The 18,801-nt window shown below is 50.4% G+C and overlaps 1 protein-coding gene across 1 annotated transcript; it reads right to left on the reverse strand.

Moving 5' to 3' along the window:
- Nucleotides 1-918: 918 nt before the first annotated feature.
- LOC119086550 lies at nt 919-17,283 on the reverse strand. The gene is made up of 5 exons (XM_037198532.1): nt 17,228-17,283; nt 16,844-16,999; nt 8,873-8,879; nt 8,455-8,755; nt 919-2,175 (listed from the first exon to the last, which is right to left on the reverse strand). Exons 1-5 carry the CDS (start codon nt 17,281-17,283, stop codon nt 2,060-2,062), a joined length of 636 nt encoding a protein of 211 aa, XP_037054427.1. The 3' UTR covers nt 919-2,059.
- Between the last annotated feature and the right edge of the window lie 1,518 nt (nt 17,284-18,801).

Below are 18,801 nucleotides of genomic sequence, written 5' to 3' on the forward strand. Positions count from 1 at the left end.
ACCCTGGAAATCCCCTCACTCCAACCTCTGCTATGATAAAAACTCTGCCCCACCTGAGCTCAGGGCTCTCTGCTCTCACCACTGTGCTGGACAGACAGAGGGACCAAGCTCTGGAGCTTGAAATAAAGGTTCTTTGCTTTTACATGCGGGATTCGGTCTCTGTGGTGGTCTTTTGGGGTCCCCCCCCCAGAGTGGTCTGGGCATAACACATCACCTCTCCTACATCTGTGCATTATCAACAAGTGCTCTACACCCAACTTCTGTCTGTCTGTCATTGAAATCTATGCACTGCCTCGGCCTTCCACTCCATTCTATTTGTTTAAACGGTGGAGTTTAGTTCTCCTTATGTCTCGTGTTTTTACCTGCTGCTCTTTTACCAATCCTGGATTTTCCATCCCCCCCCCACCCCCAGACAGAGGTCAACACCAGCCACTCGCCACACCTAGAAGCTGGCCGGCCTCCTTTTGACTGGGTGACAGATTCCCAAGTGAATTACACATGTTTCTGGAAATGTGTTAGTCAGGACCATCTGAATCATATTTTCAGTGTACACTCAACTGCTCAGTCACACAGCTGCTACAGGCATTGATGACCCCTTCCCCAGCCTGGTACCTTCAGAATGAAGAGTCTTTTTGTAATACAAATGTAAAGCTCTCCGGGCTGGAGACTGGCTCAGTGGTTAAGAGCACACACCTCTCTTGCAGAGGACCGAGTTCGATGCCCCAGCACCCACATGCGGCAGCTCACTACTGCCTGTAACTCCAACTCCAGGTGATCTGATGTCCCTTTGGCCTCCAAATGTACACACGTACACACACACACACACACACACACAAAGTACACACACACACACACACACACACACACACACGTGTACACACACAGACACACACACACTGGCACTTGCACACAAATAAGTTATTTTTTGAATTTTATTTAATTAAAATAAATAAAAATGGTTTTTAAAATGTAATACCTTTTAACGTGGACGTCTGTTCTTCTCTTCTGTTTGCCCAAATGTACCATACATCTTTAAACACAGTTCTAACAAACTAGAGCTGCTGTGAGTTAAACACCAATAAATCCAAAGCCTAGGTTGGACACGATGTCCTTCTGCCTGGGAATTCCTTAACCTTCTACCTTCAGATTCAGAAAAATAAATAGGCTTTAAAAAAAAAAAAAGACATAATTTCTTTATTGAATTTTTGGGATTTCACATCATGCACCCCAATTCTGCTCACTTCCCAGCCTCTCCATACCCTCCCCTCCCCCCTGCAAAACCACCCAAAAGAAAATTAAAAAAAAAAAATCAAAAACAAGCAAACAAACAAAAAGAAAAACAAAACAACCCCTGCACCCCCATCTCACCCTGTCTCCAATCCTCTTCACTCATCCCGGTACTTTACTTGCCAATGTTCGTTGCCATGAGTCACTGGTCTGGTTCAAGGCCTCTACACCGTCATCACTGGATCCTCCCCGGAACCCTCTCGGACATCCCTCGGCTGCCTCCAGTCATGGAGATCCTGCTGGTATCGTGTCACAGGACCAGTCCCGTCACGAGCTCCAGCAGGTCCTCCATGGGACAGATGTTGGGCTGTGGGCCTGGGTGGTAGTTGAGCTGGTCGGTCTGTGCCACGAGGGCCGTCCACCTCAGGAAGGCGAGGGGCAGAGCCAGCTCCCCTGCACCATCCATCAGGGTCGTGAGGAGCGGGGCCGTCTCTCCCAAGTGGGGGTGGGGTGGGGTGGGGTGCTTGTTGGCAAACGGGGTCAGAAGCTGTGTGTGAGCAGGAGCCATGTCTGTCCGAGAGTCAAGCACTGGAGGTACACTCCGCAGAGCAAGAGCCGCAGGAAACATTTCCTGACAGATAAATGAAAACTGTATGTGTGCACAAAGGCAACTCCATCTGTGATTCATAAAAGAAGTGCAGAGGAGCAAATACAGACCCAGTCAGTGCCTTCTGGGAGGGAATGTGAGGGCAGAGGCTGAACTGCCATCTGAATTAATCGGCTCTCCATTACTGTAGCAAATACTTGAGATAAAGAGGTACTGAGAGAGGGTTTATTTCAGCTCACTGTTGAGTTGACTCTTTGCTGGTTGGGCCCATGACCCCGGGCCTGGGCTAAGGCAGAACATTAGAAATGGACCGTGTGGAGCTGGGCTCACCCGGAAGCAACCTGGAAAGAGAAAGAGAAGGAAAGAGAAAAGGGCTGGTATACCGGCATCCCCTTCGAGGGCACACTCTCAACCCTAACTTCCTCCCACGAGACCCCAGGCTGGCATTGAACCAAGGCCTGAGAGACATTCAAGAGCCAAATTATAGCAGCACCCAAGGTATTGAAATCAGGTAACAGTCTTGATCAGCAGTTTTCAAACATTCCGATCTCAGCACCTCACACTTGAAACCTTTGAGAACCCCCAAGAGATTAACTGTCAATACTTACACAGAGAATAAAACAAAAATCAAAGATGTACTGACTTACCAATCAATCCTACATCAACATGAAGTGTATTTTTTTTTCTTTCTGTTTTTGAGACAGGGACTCACTAGGCAGCCCTGGCTGGCCTGGAACTCACAATGTAGACCTCAGGCAAGGGTCCTGGTTATGTCAAAGCCATCTGTCTGCTCTTGGGCTTGAGACGGGCTGATTTTCATGTCATGCTTATGCCGCGCCAAGGTCACCACTTCTGACAGAAAGTTTGGGGGTTTGTTGGACTTTCCTTTGCTGCTTTGTAGCCTCTTGAGAAGAGATCTCATGATGCGGCCCTGGCTGGCCTTAACTCAGGAGCTTCCCGCCTCAGCCAGCCAAGTGCTGGGATTGGGTGTACCTCGGCTCCTGGACTACCTGAAAGTTTGACCTTTTGATTGAGAAATGTCCCCCAGAGGCTCGGGAATTTGAACACTTGGTGCTCAGTTGGGCGTGCTATTTGGGGCGGTGGGGCGGCCTTGTTGGAGGAAGTGCCACTGGAGGAGCTTTGGGGGTCGATAGCTTCGCCCACTTCCGGTCTGCTCTTAGCCGCCTCCTCTTTCTGCATGCCTCCCCACCACAGTGGATTCTGATCCCTCTGGACCTGTGGGCCGAAGTCTTTCCTCCATCTGCTCATGGTGCTGTATCATGGCAACAGATCCAAATGTACCTGAGACACAACACAGCCCCAAGCATCCGCCAGGAGTTTTACTGCCATTTCTCAGTCCTGTGGAGTTCGCTGGGGACCACACACACGTCAGGCAAGGTCTCTATCACTGAGCCACAGCCCTAGCTGCTCTCCTTGTTATTTTGAGAGAGGGTCTCACTAAGTTTCCCAGGCTGGCCTTGAACTCCCTCTGTAAGCCCACACAGGCCTTGAACTTGCAGTCCATTGCCTCAGCCTCCCAAGCGGCTGGGAGTTACAGGTCTGCGTCACCAGAGCTAGTCTGTGGCGGGGTCTTCATAGCCACTCGCTCACAGAACTCTGGAAGGCTCTGCAGGGTCTGAACACACAGTATCCACCCTCAGAAGGCTTCCACAGGCAAAGGCACCATTCTATGCCAGGCCAGCCGGATTAGAAGACAGCATCTGCGGGCGCTTGCCAGCCCCCGAGGGCGAGGACATAGTTCACCGCCGCAGTTAGCAATCGCCTCTGCAGGGTAGTATTTACTGAGGGCACATACCCAGGCGCTTGAGTGACAGGAGCCCCCAGGTTGCCAGGGAGGAGACTGGTAATTTTGCTTCTAAGCATCCGCTGCTGCTCCCTCTGAATAGCACTCCTGAGAGTTGTGACCCTCGAGGGCTGGTGGAGCCACTGACTTTGAAGAGGGCCATTTTGAACAGCTGGAAACAATATGCAGAGTGGGAGAGGACGAGGCCTGGAGGACCAGCTTCCCTCCTTAGCTGTTTTCAGAGGTGGGGAGATGACGGTGGGTGTAGTGGACTACGACCACGGAGAAGCGTCTACCTCCGCACCCAGGCAGCCGAGAGACGGGCCTCCGTTTTCACGGCCGCAAAATGAAGAGCTCAGATGCCACCGTCTTTCATATCCCTTTCATCTCCGGGGCTCCACGGTCTCCGGGAGCTGTAAAGATTTGCGTAGAACTCCGTCTTGATTTTATTATTCCTCGTTCATCATTTTCCGCCGGGGCCAGTGGCAGCCTGAGCATACGGAAGTAAGTGGCTCGTGCTCCCTGGGATGATGGAGGAGGTGCCGAAACCCCAAAGGGGCTCCCCTAGCACTCTGCCACTGTGAGCCTGTAGCCCCAATCCCTCCCCACCCGCCCACCCCCCCCACCCGTCCCACATCCAGACAGGGCTGAAGGCATTGTCTCGACATGGTCTCAAGTTCCTAGGGCAGGTAACTACGTGGCCCGTGGTTTTTGCAGAGCCTTTCAGCCTCTGGGCACCCTGGGAAGGAGAACAGCATCCAGAGAGACGCACACCCACCAGGCAAGGTGCTGGGCACAGGGTGACCCCACCGTGACCGGTAGACCTAAGGAATCGGTGGGGTACACAGGGTAGCCACCAGCACAGAGAGCGGCAAGCGCCAGGTGGGAGAGTGGCCCTAAGTCTCAGCAGCTGAAGAAGGAATGACTCCACACTACACTGTGGTGGTCTGAAAGGGAGTGGCGCTGTCAGGAGGTGTGGCCTTGTTCCTTTGGTATGTCTGTAGGTAGGGTTTTTTGTTGAAGGAAGCTGTGTCTTCTGTGGGGGCAGGCTTTGAGGTTTCCCACGCTCAGGACACTGCCCAGTTGTCTCAGTCGGTTTCCTGCCGCCCGCAAGATGTAGGACTCTCAGTTCCTTCTCCAGCACCACGTCTGCCTGCACGCTGCCACCACTCCCCACCATGATGATGAGGGACTGAACGTCTGAAGTGAAAGCCACCACCTCAACGAAATGTTTTCCTCTGTAAGAGTTGCTGTGGCCATGGTGTCTCTTCACCGCAATGGAAACCCTGACAGACATGCACTAAACTTCATCTGATCATCTGCTCTCCCCCGGGATGGCCAGCAGAAGGGGGGTCTCTGACCACCCTCCAGGGCTTGAGTCCTGCTATGGCACTGTTCCAAAAATTCAAGTGCTAGAAGCTAGCCTCCATGCAGCGGGGCTGGGGTCCGGCCTCATGAGAAGCCAATTCTAACTTCAGGGGTGAGTAATCCAGTTATCAAGCAAGTGGGGGCAGGGGAGGGGCATGGAGAGATGAATCGGCAGTCAAGACCACTTGCAGAGAACACAGGTTCAGTTCCCAGTGCCCACTTGGGGCTTACAACTGTAGTGGGTAGCCATTCCAGCTTGGATCTGGAAGTTCCAACCCCCATTGAGACTCTGGCAACTGTCACGCCTACGAGGCGGGGTCAGGGGAGGCGCCTGGAGACCCGAGAGCTGGATGGGCCAGCGCTCTCTCTGTGCCGGGATGCTGAACGGTGAAGATGGATTGTGCAGAGCTCCGGAGAACACCGCTGGACTGCGATACACCTTCCCCAGACCCTGCGACCTACCTATTACTTAATTTGTGAGTTAAGCCATTAAATAAATATCCTTTTAACTACATGGAGTGGCGAAAATAATTTCTCCAATATCTGGCGCCCAACGTGGGGCTAAGATAGGGAATTGAGATCGGACTAGCTGCTCCCTTTTTCGGGAATGGAACCGTGTAGGTGTTCCCTGGTTATATGGAACTTTGCAGGCGGGTTTAGGTACCCGCCAGCTAGGGAGAAGAGGGTGGGAGCCGCCCAGGCCTTTGGAGTTTGCCCCACATGATATTGGAGAAATTATTTTGGCCACTCCACGTAGTTAAAAGGATATTTAGCCGGGCGGTGGTGGCGCACGCCTTTAATCCCAGCACTCGGGAGGCAGAGCCAGGCGGATCTTTGTGAGTTCGAGGCCAGCCTGGGCTACCAAGTGAGTTCCAGGAAAGGCACAAAGCTACAGAGAAACCCTGTCTCCAAAAACCAAAAAAAAAAAAAAAAAAAAAAAAAAGGATATTTATTTAATGGCGTAACTCACAAATTAAGTAATAGGTAGGTCGCAGGGTCTGGGGAAGGTGTATCGCAGTCCAGTGGTGTTCTCCGGAGCTCTGCACAGTTCACCTTCACCATTCAGCGTCCCGGCACGGAGAGAGCGCACAGAGAGAGCGCTGGCCCATCCAGCTCTTGGGTCTCCAGGCGCCTCCCCTGACCCCGCCTCGTAGGCGTGACAGTTGCCAGAGTCTCAATGGGGGTTGGAACTTCCAGATCCAAGCTGGAATGGCTACCCACTACATCCAACTGCCTGTAACTCCGGTTTCACCGGGTCAGAAGGCACAGATGGGTCTCCTGCTTCCTTTACTCCTTACCAGGGCTTGGGTATCAAGGTATAGCAATGCCCCTCCCTGCTGGCTTCCGTTCTTAACCTAAAATAATGGACAGGAGCTATTGGCCACGAGAACTTCCCAGCGTTCCTGGGACAGCTTGGCCTGGTGGCTCATACCTGTAGTTCTAACACTCGGGAGTCAGAGGCAGGAGGATCACAGCAAGTCTGAGGGCAGCCTGCATTACATAGAAAGTTCCAGGCTCAGCAAGACCACACAGAGAGACCATCTCCAAAAATAAGTAAATAAGCCACCAGACAGCACCCTGAGGTGGTTCTCTCCCGTGTCACCTCCTGAACAGTCCCCTCCGCTCTCGGCTGGAACGCGGGTGGACACCAGATGTGAAGTCAACCCTTCTCACTCACTCCCTTAGCCGACTGGACTCGTCAGATCAGTTCCTTCTTGGGTGGGCGTGGAAGGGGGCTTGAGGGTGTGTCCCGGAGACTGAGCACACAGGACCACGGAAGCAGAAGAACCTCCCTGGGGGAACTCTCCAACCACGTTGACAGGGTGGAACAGAAAAGAGCAGGCAGTCATGATCATCTTATCTCCCCGCACCCCGAGGCATCCATCTCCTTCATCTCCAAAGCAAACACCTTGAGAAGTATCCCCCAGGGCCGAGAAACCTGTTTGTCCCAAGACGTCCTCATACAGTCAGTCCATCAGCAATGACTGAGTGTGTCACACCCAGTCAGCCTTCAGAAGTGTAGCTGGGTCAGCCCCTCAGCACTGCATATTGTCTTTGCAGAATATGGGAGCCGGGGCGACTTTGAAATCTTGTTGAATGGTGCAGTAATTTTGCACAGGGAGGACTCCTGGTCGAGGGCCCAGGGAAATTCCCTCAGAAACAGGGGGAGGGGGGGCTTGAGTTATGCAGCCCCATCACAGACCTGGCTGCAGTAACACCCCAGGCTTGAGGAGGCAGCTGAGCCGAGTGCACCCATTGTGAAACTTCTAAACCAGGTGTGGCTCAGCCTGTCCGAGGCCCAACCAGGCTGTCCAAAGCCTCCCGAACTCTTAGTCAAATCAGGAATGTTGGAGTCATTTTTTGAGACCCAGAGACCCAGGAAGAGTGGTGTGGACATGGCCAAGACCCTTTAGCCTACCCACACTTCAGTCTAAGGTGGGACTAAAAGAGACACATAAGTCGTTATAAGATCGGTGCCAATGAAGTCGGAGAGGCTGTTTGCAGGGTGCCGGGCACATCAGCTAGATTTTACTACGTGCAGGCCGAGACCCAGCTAGCCGGCCCAAGGGAAACCGGGAGCTGGGCACACAGCCTCATCATAGCCAGGCTCCAAGCACCCGAGCTGGATCCCCAGAAGACCAAAAAGCCACCACCCATTTTTAGAGCAGAAACGCCCCCCACTTTCTTCCCTGGGTGGTCTCATCTTGACTGAGGCCACCTGACGGTTGCACCCACCTTCCCGGGCAGAGCTACACCAACACCAGATTCGGCTGTGGGGGCAGCTTCCCCGCCTCACTCGCTGCCTGCTCTCCTCTGCCTCTCCCTCGGTCCCTCCCTCCAAAACGTGGAGCCACCCTGGCCACGTCTCCAAAGCACAAGCATCGCGGACACGGGAGTGAGGCCGTGGGCGGTCTGCAGGCCGCGGACGCAAAGGGGAGCTAGCTGCGAGCCCAGACTTGCTCTTAGGAATTCCTGACCGAGTGAGACTCGAGGAACCACATTCTGCACTAGTTTGTGTGAGCGGAAACCCAGGCGTAGCCAGGAGCCCTGCAGAAGAGAGGGAGAGGGGGGAGAGGGGGGAGGGAGGGGGAGGGGACGAGGGGGGAGGGGAGTGGAAGAAGCCAGGGAAAGATGCAGGCGGGGAGGAGGAGGGAAGAAAAGGGAGGGAGAGGGGACAGAAAGGACGGGGAGGAAGAGACCGTGCACCGAGCCTGTACCGGGAAGTGGGGAGAAGCCTCAGGTAGTTGGGGTGGGGAGTGGAGGGAGGTGGAAAGGAGGGGGCGGGGCGGCCACGGAGTCCTTGACCTCGGAGCCGGGGCTTTGCTGTCCGTCGGTCTGTCTGTCCATCGATCCATCCATCAAGGGCTCCTGGGAGGCTCCTTGGGCTTCCGGGGGGGGGGGAGCAGGGCTTCCCTGAGCGGCCCCCGCAGCCCCCTGTGGTACTTACTTCTCGTGGGTTTCACGCTGGAGGACTCCAGATGCGAGGCAGAGCCCGTGTCCTGCGGGCTTCCGTGGGTCCCCAGTCCTGCGGGCTTCCGTGGGTCCCCAGTCCTGCGGGCTTCCGTGGGTCCCCAGTCCTGCGGGCTTCCGTGGGCTGAGCCCCGGACCCGGCCGTGCTGCAAGCCCCTCCGCCCCTGTGCGCTGCACGGGTGCAGCCTGAACTCTGCACTGACTTTGATCTGTTTCCGTCGTGGTGGGTTAACCTCGCCTCGCTCGATGACGTTGCAAAGAAAAAAAAAAAATAGAGGCTTAGAGGGAGAGGTTATCTTTAGCCCTGCTGGAAATTAGTTAACATCCCCGAACGCGGTGCCAATTCTGAGAGTATTAATAATGGAAAGGGTAACAACAAATTGTAGCCAGCCTACTGGCGTCCTGCATAAAGCAGTGTGGTGAAATCTCACCAGTGGGGAAAGCAAACTTCTTAGGCTGTTTATCGTGTTGTGGGGTGGTCAGTCCCACACACTGCGTGTAGATTCTTAGTGTGCACGCGCGCGGCGCACATGTGTAAGTCCTGCAACGAGAGGGATCATTTCCGCCCTAAAACAGATTTGACCCTTAAGTGCAGGCAATCCAATTTAGAAAATCCTCAAACGCTATTATTATTATTGTTGTTGTTGTTGTTGTTGTTGTCTTTAAAATTAGCTCAAAGACCAGAAAAACCACACACTTAAAACTGGCCCGAAGATCACTTCAGAATAGGGCAGCCCTGCAATGATAAGGAAAATTAATAGGCCCAATTGAATTAAAAAAGAAAAAGACCGGCAGTGATGGCGCACGCCTTTAATCCCAGCACTCAGGTGGCAGAGGCAGGTGGATCTTTGTGAGTTCGAGGCCAGCCTGGTCTACAGAGTGAGATCCAGGAAAGGCGCAAAGCTACACAGAGAAACCCTGTCTCAAAAAACCAAGAAAGAAAAAAGGAAAAGAAAAAAAAAAAAGAAAAAAGTCCTTCTGGCCACATCTGATCCACACCTGAAAAACTATACATGTGTCATTAAATCAACCATACTAACCTCATACTAACCTGTGAGACCTTCATGTGAGCAAGCTCTCCGAGAGGAAGCTGGGATCCCCCCCTCTCAGCCCCCCCCCCCACTAAGCTACGTCACAATTAGGCTTGTACCTTGATGCCCTGGGATCCTGTGTTCTCTATCAGAGACAGTGTGGGAGCCCCGGGGGTGGTATGGACTCATCCTGCAGCTTGTCTGGTGTCCTTGTTTGTTTTGAGACCCACCTGTGCCTGTACCTGCCTCCCATGACATTTCCAATTAGGATCGTTCTCAAGGAAAGCTGGTCTTGGTGTCTTTGAAGTATGACACTGCCTGGCCACTGAAGGCTACCTGCTCTTCAAGACTTGTAGGCAAGGTCTGTACATATCCGATGTGACGGCATAAGTGCTCCTAACCACTGAGCCATCTCTCCAGCACCCCCACTTTCTTTGTTTTGAAACAGGTTCTCACTGTGGCTGGCCTAGGACTCACTGTATAGACCAGGCTGGCCTTTGCCTTCTGAGTGCTGGGATTAAAAGTGTGGACCGCCACACCCATCCTTAACTTTTTTATTATTATCTTACTGTTTTATGAGTACGTGTATATGGGTGTTTTGCCTTCGTGGTGTGCATGTGCACTATGTGCATGCAGTGCCCACAGAGACGAGAAGAGAGTGTCAGATCCCTGGAACAGGAATCACCGATGGTTAAGAACACTGGCTGCTCTTCCAGGGGATCTGGGTTTGATTCCCAGGGCCCATGGCAGCTCACGACAATCTGTTAACTCCAGGGCCAGGGGAGTGGACACCCTCTTCTGGCCTCAGCAGGCAATCCACACATGGTACACAGGCATATATGCAGGCAAAACACTCATTCACATAAAATAAAATTTTAAAAAAATGTTTTTTGCTGGGCCGTGATATGCCTTTAATCCCAGCATTTAGGAGATAGAAGCAGGTGGATCTCTGAGTTCAAGGCCAGGCTAGTCTACAGAGTGAGTTCCAGGATAGCCAGGGCTACACACAGAAACCCTGTTTTGAAAAATAAATAAATAAATAAAAATCTTTTTTAAAAAACTCTAGCTAACTTAAGAAAACAAAAATTCAGAAATTTCACATTTTATTTGCCTTGCTGAGTAGCAGGCTTCTCATGGGCCACAAACCAGCTCCCAAATCATGACATGGAGATTCATTATTAGCTATGAATGCTCAGACTTATGCTTGTCCCACCAGCTCTTATAACTTAATTTAACCTGTTTCTTTTCATCCATGTTTTGCCTCAGGGATTTTTACCTCTCTTTCATTCTGTATGTCCTACTGTGTCTAGCTGGATGGCCCTGGGTGTCTCTTCTCTTTCTCTTGTTCTCTTCTCTCTCTCCCCTCCAGCCGAGATCCCCCCACCCCACTTATTCTCTCTGCCCACCAGCCCCACCCTTCTCTCCTCTGCCTTGCTATTGGCCGTTCAGCTTTTTATTAGACCAATCAGGTGCTTTAGGCAGGCAAAACAACACATCTTTACATTGTTAAACAAATGCAGCATGAACAAATGTAGCACTTCTTTAAACAAATTAAACAAACCCAACATAAACAAATGCAACACACGTTTATATAGTTAAAGTAATATTCCACAACATTGCTGTAGTTTATTTTTCTCTCTTTTCTCATGAGTTAAGGTGGAGTAAAGATAACAAAATGGAACTTGGGCCTCTACGAATCACAGTTACCAAGAACAGGAGAAAAACTCATTTTTGATTTCATGGATATATTCCCTTCTGTGAACTTACATTTAAGATCAAAATACCTGGAAAGCAGATGTCTTCATTTTAAGCTGAAGGTGAACACATCAAAAGATGAGGTGAGCCTGGCATGGTGGCACACACCTGTCGTTCCAGTACTTGGGATGCTGAGGCAGGAGGATCCAGTTTGATACAACCCTGGACTGTAGAGAGAGGGACCCCACAACTCATTAAAACTAAAGTGAAGAAAAAATAAAAGTCTTTAATCTCACCAGGCAGCAGTGACACATGCCTTTAATCCCAGCACTCAGGAGGCAGAGGCAGGTGGATCTCTGTGAGTTCAAGGCCAGCCTGGTCTACAGAGCGAGATCCAGGACAGGCACCAAAACTACACAGAGAAACCATCTCGAAAAACAAACAAACAAAATTTAAAAGAAAGAAATTTTAAAGCCTTTAATCTCAGCACTCATGAGGCAGAGGCAGGCAGATCTCTATGAGATTTGAGACCAGCCTGTCTCAACAACTTACCCCCTCATTCTTTTTTTTCTACCCTTGTTGTTAGCATAGTGGTAGGGCGCTGTGGGATGATCCTTCTGTATGCTGTGACTATGTATTACTCCATTGGTTAATAAAGAAGCTGTTTGGCCAATAGCCAGGCAGGATAAGGTGTGGTGGAAAAACCAAACTAAGGAGGGGAAGAAGGATGGGGGAGAGAGAGATGCCATGATGAGCTGCCCAAGAAGCAAGATGCCAGAGGACCGGTAAAGCCACAGACCATGTGGCAACATATAGATGAATAGAAATGGGTTAATTTCAATGTAAGAGCTAGTTAGTAATAAGCCTGAGCTAATGGGTGAGCATTTGTAAACAATATAAGCCTCTGTGTGGTCATTTGGGAAGCAGCTACAAGAGAGGACCCTCCGTTTACAGCATGGATCGTAGAATCCTGTGCCTGACCGACCCGCTGTAGGAATGGCTCGACCACTGAGCTCCTCTGCCAGCTCTCCTGAAGTTCTCTTTCTGTACTCAACAGCAGGAGCTCCTGTAACCCCACACATCACAGTGGGTAACCATAAATCACCACGGTGCCAAGAATTCTAGGGATTTTCTTATTGTCGGTGTTTTCTTGGGAGTCGTGTTCTTATTTCATTACTGTATTATCTACCTCGCAATTGAATTGTCAGATTTAAATGTTCAGTGTCTTGGAGGTGAATCCATTGTAGGATGTGGCTAGAGAGACTTGTACATGGCTACATGTGCTAATGCAGCCCATACAAGACACAAGTATGGTGATATTTTTTATTTGTACTGAAATGTGGTTTTATTTGTATTTTAATAAATAAAGTTGCCTGGGGGTCAGAGCTAATAGCAAGCCATAGCAGAAGCGGGTGGTGGTGGCACATGCCTTTAATCCCGATCACATGACAGGCAGATCTCTATATGTTCAAGGATACAGCCAGCATGGGGACACACGCCTTTAATCTCAATACCAACCATAGAAGATCTAGAGGTCTGTATAGACAGGTAGTGACAAGGAGGTCATGTGGTTGGGTTTACAACCAATGAGAAGGCAGAACAGAAAGTCAATAAAAAGATGGATACACAGGAGGTAGGCCTCTTGCTGAGGGGAAGGACGGCAGCAGCAGGAGGGGTAAGAAGGCAGTTTTAAGTCTCAGTTCTTAGCTATTGCTCTGACCTCTTGGGCTTTTAACTCTGCATTTGGCTCTGTGTTTCTTATTTAATAAGACTGTTCATCTACATACAGGCTGAGAGAAAGGCATTTGAGGCCAATCCTGATGACTTAAGTTCAATCCCCAGAACATACAAGGGACAGGGAAGAACTGACCCCTGAAAGTTGTTCTGACCTGCACAGGTATGTACACACACACACACACACACACCGAACAGAGGGAGACAGGAAAAGATGAAGGATCCAAGATTGTTCAACTGTTCAACATGCAAAGGTTAGTGCCCAAATGCCAGTGGAAGAGCCTGAGACTCCAACCATTATCTAAGATCCTTTCATTGACTTAGAACCTGTGAGTTTCCACATAGCGGAATGTCAAAGGTGTACACAGTACTGCAGGTGAGTGGAGGAGGCTCCAGTCGCCTCTGGCATCCCTCCATACTTTTCTGCAATGAACATCCAGATCAAGATTGCAAATGAAGCCAGGCGGTGGTGGTGCACGCCTTTAATCTCAGCAATCAGGAGGCAGAGGCAGGCAGATCTCTGTGAGTTCAAAGCCAGCCTGGTCTACAGAGTGAGTTCCAGGACAGCCAGGGCTACACAGAGAAACCCTGTCTTGAAAAAAAACAAACAAACAACAGGACTGCAAATGAGATTTGGGAAGTCATGTTTGATAAGAACTGTGAAGATATCAGTTGGGTCAGGGGTCAGTGTTGCTACTCTTGACACTTTTCTCCTGGGGACTCTGTTGGGCAGGCAAACATGGTTGTCGTGAGGACACAGACCTACCTCATGAAAGTCACTTCAAAAACTTGAAGCAACTTCCAGGTTAGCTTCTTTTGCTTGATAATGGCTGTCTCTAGATTTATTGTGAAGAAAAATTTCTACGCACATTCACAGATGTTTCATTTAGTGTTGATTGATTGTTGAGACAGAATCTGATCATGTAGCACAGGCTGGCCTATAACTTACTGTGAATCCCAAATTGACCTTGAATTTGGTACCCTCATCCCTCTACCTCCTAAGTGAGTCCTCGGGTGACAAGTTTATGCTACCATGTCTGAACGCTTAGAGACTCAGAGTAGTGAATGAAAACTAGGTGATGTCCTCTTTAAAGTCGACCATTGATTGATTGATTGACAGAGTCTCATATATCCCAGACTGACATCGAATTCACTCGATAGCCCAAGATGACCTCCAGCTCTGGATCCTCCTGCATGTACCCCACCCCCACCCCGGCCCCAGTGCTGGGATGACAGGCCTCAGCCACTACTCCCTTTTCACATGACTCGGAGGATGGGGTCCAGGGCTGCCTGCGTGCTATCCAAGCACCGCATCATCTGAGTTGTAACCCTAGCCTGGCTGACTTTATAGTTTATCGGTACCGAGGATTGAACCGAGAGCTCCCATGCATGATAGCTCAGCCCTCTGCACTGAGCTATAGGCCAATCCTGGAGTTGACCATGAGAAACAGCCTGAGACTTCCAAAAGGAACTCATGTATCCTGCTGTTTGAAGGGCTAACCTTCCAACTGATTGGGAAACTGCCCCAGCAGGTAATCTGAGTCACCGTGCGGCTCTGGTCATGTCCCTTGGCCTTCACTTTGGCTTGCAGACAGTATTTTTCCTCTCACCAACTCATGACGGTGCCTTGGGGAACCAGGAAAAACTGATGTTGCGAAGTTACAGCGCACATTTTTTAAATGCCTCAGGAAAGATCAGGTTTTGAAACAAAAAAAAAAAGCCTCTTGTGAAATGCAGTTGCTCGCTCTGTGAGAGACACAGGCACACAGTCTGCTCGGCTCTAACAAAAATATCTGTCTCTATAATTCAAAACCAGAGGCGGAGCAACTCCATGCAAGACTTTAAGGAAGGAATTTGTGTCCTTTTTAGATCTGCAGGGCGAGGCCTGCTCTTTTCTGCCATCTCCAGAAAAGAGAACACGGTGGACATGTAGCTGTCTTACTGTCAGCACTTCCTAAGGAGACCTCCGTGTGTGCATGGCAGAAACAGGTCTGCTGATGCAGGCTCTCCCCTCTAAAGGGGCCACAGTGACCTTTCCTCCAGGAAGCTTCAACCACTGAAATAATTACAGGCTTCTGACGGCTCCTGACGGTGTCCTTTGTCCACTTCCAAATGGATAAATTAGACATATTTGATGTCCTTGCATGGCCCCTCGAGAGTACTGAGTACACATGTGTGCAGGAAAACCTTCTGCTCCTGGACCACACACACACACATGCACACACATGCACGCGCACACACGCACACACACAGTCTTGCCCTGGGCAGCTGTGTGAGGACCCATCTTTCAAGTCACATATATTCCATCTGTACTTCCCACCACTGCATGGGCAAATCTAGTCACAAGTCACACGAGATTCTAACACAGGCAAAGAAACCATCAGGGCTGGAGAGAGGGCTCGGCAGCCAAGAGCACTGCTCATCTCTCAGCTGACCCAGGTTCGATTCCCAGCACCCAAATGGCAGCTCAGACCATCCAGTTCTGGGGGACCCAATGCCCTTCTGGAGCCTCCATGGGCACTGGGCACACATGTGGCATTTGAGGGGGGCCATCCTATGAGAGAGACGGAACACACAAATCCACCGGTCACACACGTGGGCCGGCATGATCAGGAAGATGTGGGACTTTTGCAGAGGGAGACATTCCCTGCAGATAATGAGACTGGACAGAGCCTAAGAAAGGAGGCAGAGGCGGATTTGTGGAACACCCCGCCTGCGGCCCCCCATTCTCCTTGCTGGTACCTAGTCTTCAGGCTCCCGCTTCCTCGGTCACAGGGAAGCAAGGTCTGGGTGAAGGCTGAAGTTCCTGCCCGTCATTCTGTGACGATGGCGCCTCTCTGGTGCACGCCTGGCCCTTTCGTTGACTGAGGAAGTATGTGAGGCATAGCTGTGGTTGCTTTGATATTACGAGTAGAATCCCAATGGCGAGTCTCACAGCTTAATAATTAGCCGGACTAAATAAGCCACTTCCAACCTCAACCAGTGCGCTCTCTTCCAACTCTCTGAACAGGCAGCCCAGTAACAAGAAACTGCAGTGAACTGACTCCCGAGCATGAACAGTTAGGAAAGTTAGACACTTCTCTGTTTATACATGCTAAGACATGTCCACACTGATAAATATGTATGTATGTGCCACCTGTCATTAAAGACAACTAGTCCCATAATAAAATTATAATTAATATAACCATTCAGCACACACCATGTACAAAAGATGGCTGAAGACTTACCATACACTGAGTGACTTCTTTTTTATTTATTAAAACTTTTTTATTGTTATTTTATGTGCATGTGCCTGCCTACGTATATGTACCATGTGGGTGGGTGAGCCCATAGATGTCAGATCCTCTAACTGGAGGATCCTCTCTAATAACCCCGGCTGTCCCGGAACTAACTCTGTAGACCAGGCTGGCCTCGAACTCACAGAGATCCGCCTGCCTCTGCCTCTGCCTCCTGAGTGCTGGGATTAAAGGCGTGCGCCACCACCGCTGACTGGCTGGTAAATGATTCTTAAGTGCTTTGTCTTGCATACGGAAGGGGTCACAGTTTGACTCGGTAGAGGCCTTCCTGGAAATGCATTTGATCACATTTTCATTTGGGGGGGGGGATTCTGCTCCCACAGAACTCCCCACCTTTGAACAAAGAGGCAAGTCTTGGACTTCATGGTGAGTGAGACCTATTTCCACCGTGTGGCTTAATATCAGTTGTCAGCGTGACTGTCTCTGGGATCAATGGGCAAGCCCTCGGGCACACCTGTGAAGGATTTTCCTGATCAGCTCAGCTAAAGTTGGAAGACCTCCCCTAAATACAGGGGCCACCTTCAGGTGACAGTCCAGATAAAAGGGATCTGAGAGAGCAAAACTGATTTTGCCCTTGGTGCCTTCACATTGTGTAGCTAAGTCCGCCTACCTGTTGGCATCTTTCCACCGTTCCTGTTGGCGCTGGGACCCAGGGTCTGCACCCTTCCACAGTGGGCTGAAGACCGGGCTCCTCCAGGCCAGCCTCTCGGAGTGAGCAATTACTAGGCTCTCAGCCTCTCCAGTGTGAGGCAGCCGCACCCCACCGCTTCAGCCAATCGAGTGAGTTCCCTTTTAATACACACTCATTCTGGAGGCTTTGTTCCTCTAGAGAACCCTAAGACACCATCCTAGTGTGACCAGAAAAAGGAAGGAAAGTGTCAGTGAGACTCGGGGAAGCTTGGCCGGCAGTGACGATTCAGTCGTAAGACGATATGGTCAGAAGCACGGGTCTGGAGACAGCTTGGACCGGTCAGATGTGGTTCTATGGGCGCACATCAGACCAGCGTCCACACGGCTAGGGGGTTCCTTGGGACCACTCATTTCCACCATCTTTGCTCACCCAGGATTTCCCAAACAGTGAGACATTCAGTAGCATGAGAAACTCGGTTTATACTGTGATAGCGTGGAGCGCATGCTCCCCCATGTACAAATACAAAATGCACCGCGTTTCACTCGTGTGCTGCTTATAGAAAACAGAAAAACTGTTCCCCTTGGATGCCACGAAGGCCATTCTCTTTGATATCCTTCAACCAAATCAAACAGGATCATCTTCAGACACCAAGGCCAACATTAAAGGGAGATGTGTTACCGGCCACAGGTCTCTTTCATGGCTGCTTGGCTTTGCCACTAAGAATTCAAAATCTACGGGACGGTTCTGTTTAAAACAATTTAGTTCTGGGGCTGGAGAGATGGCTCAGAGGTTAAGAGCACCGACTGCTCTTCCAGAGGTCCTGAGTTCAATTCCCAACAACCACATGGTGGCTCTCAACCATCCATAATGAGATCTGGTGCCCTCTTCTGGAGTGCAGGCAGAACACTGTATACATAATAAATAAACTTAAAAAAAAAATTTTAGTTGTAACTGGAGGCCGATTGGACTTTTGGTCCCTTTGGCCTGACTCTAATGGAGGTTATAGTAAAGAACAGTTTGGCTAGGGAATGGGGATTTGTTGTTTTGAGACAGGGTCTCGCTCTGTATCTCTGGCTGTTCTGGAACTCACAGAGATCCACCTGCCTCTGCCTCCCAGTGCTGGGACTAAAGGCGTGTGCCACCACACCTGACAATAATGGTTTGTTTTCCGTTTTTTGTGTTCATTTCTCTTTCTTTTAGACAAGGTCTCGTGCGGCCCTGGCTGACATGCAATCTACTATGTAGACCAGGCTGGCCTTGAACTCACAGAGATCTGCCTGCCTCTGCCTCCATAGTACTGGGTCTAATTAAAGACGTGCACCACCATGCCCAGCCCTTCCTAACCTTTTGAACACCATGAGTTAATCTTCTTTTTACCCAAAACTTTTTCGTACACACACACACACACACACACACACACACACACACACACACACACTATCCAAAGGGAACATTTTGAAATACCTTCCATATGTTCTAAATTTCTTCCCTTTTTTCATTTCTTACTTTCGTCACTCGTGTGTGTGAGTGTGTGTACATGGGTACACTTATGTGCCTGAACATGTATGTACACTTGTGGAGGCCATAAAATGACCTGGGTGTCACCCTCAGCAATGATGCTCACCTCCTTTGTGGGAAGGTTTGTCCTTGGCTTGGAGCCCACTGATGAAGCCGGACTGACCGGGCAATGGGCCCCAGAGATCCTCCTGTCTCCCCCTCCCAGAGCTGGCATCTAAGTGGACACCGCCATGGCCAGCATTTGTCGCTGTTGCTATCATGAAAAACATGCATTTAGAACTAGCCAGTTTGAGTCAGTCTAGATGACCTCAACTGTGCCGGCTGGCCGCAGTCAGAGCGTCAGAGCCGCGGAGGAACGTTACACCTTCTTCTCTCCGTCAGGCCTGACCGGGTGTTGACTTTGGCCCTGTCCATCCACG

The sequence above is a fragment of the Peromyscus leucopus genome, chromosome 23 (genome assembly GCF_004664715.2).
Source record: "Peromyscus leucopus breed LL Stock chromosome 23, UCI_PerLeu_2.1, whole genome shotgun sequence".
Taxonomy (NCBI): domain Eukaryota; kingdom Metazoa; phylum Chordata; class Mammalia; order Rodentia; family Cricetidae; genus Peromyscus; species Peromyscus leucopus.

Excerpts from the sequence above, each read along its gene's own strand:
- LOC119086550 (XM_037198532.1), bottom strand. The coding sequence starts at position 17,283 with ATGGTGGAAATGAGTGGTCCCAAGGAACCCCCTAGCCGTGTGGACGCT. Across the intron at positions 17,000-17,227 it reads CGTGTGGACGCTGGTCTGAT|CGGTGGGGTGCGGCTGCCTC; the intron begins GTGCGCCCATAG and ends GATTGGCTGAAG. Across the intron at positions 2,176-8,454 it reads CAGCGTGAAACCCACGAGAA|GTTGCTTCCGGGTGAGCCCA; the intron begins GTAAGTACCACA and ends TTCTCTTTCCAG.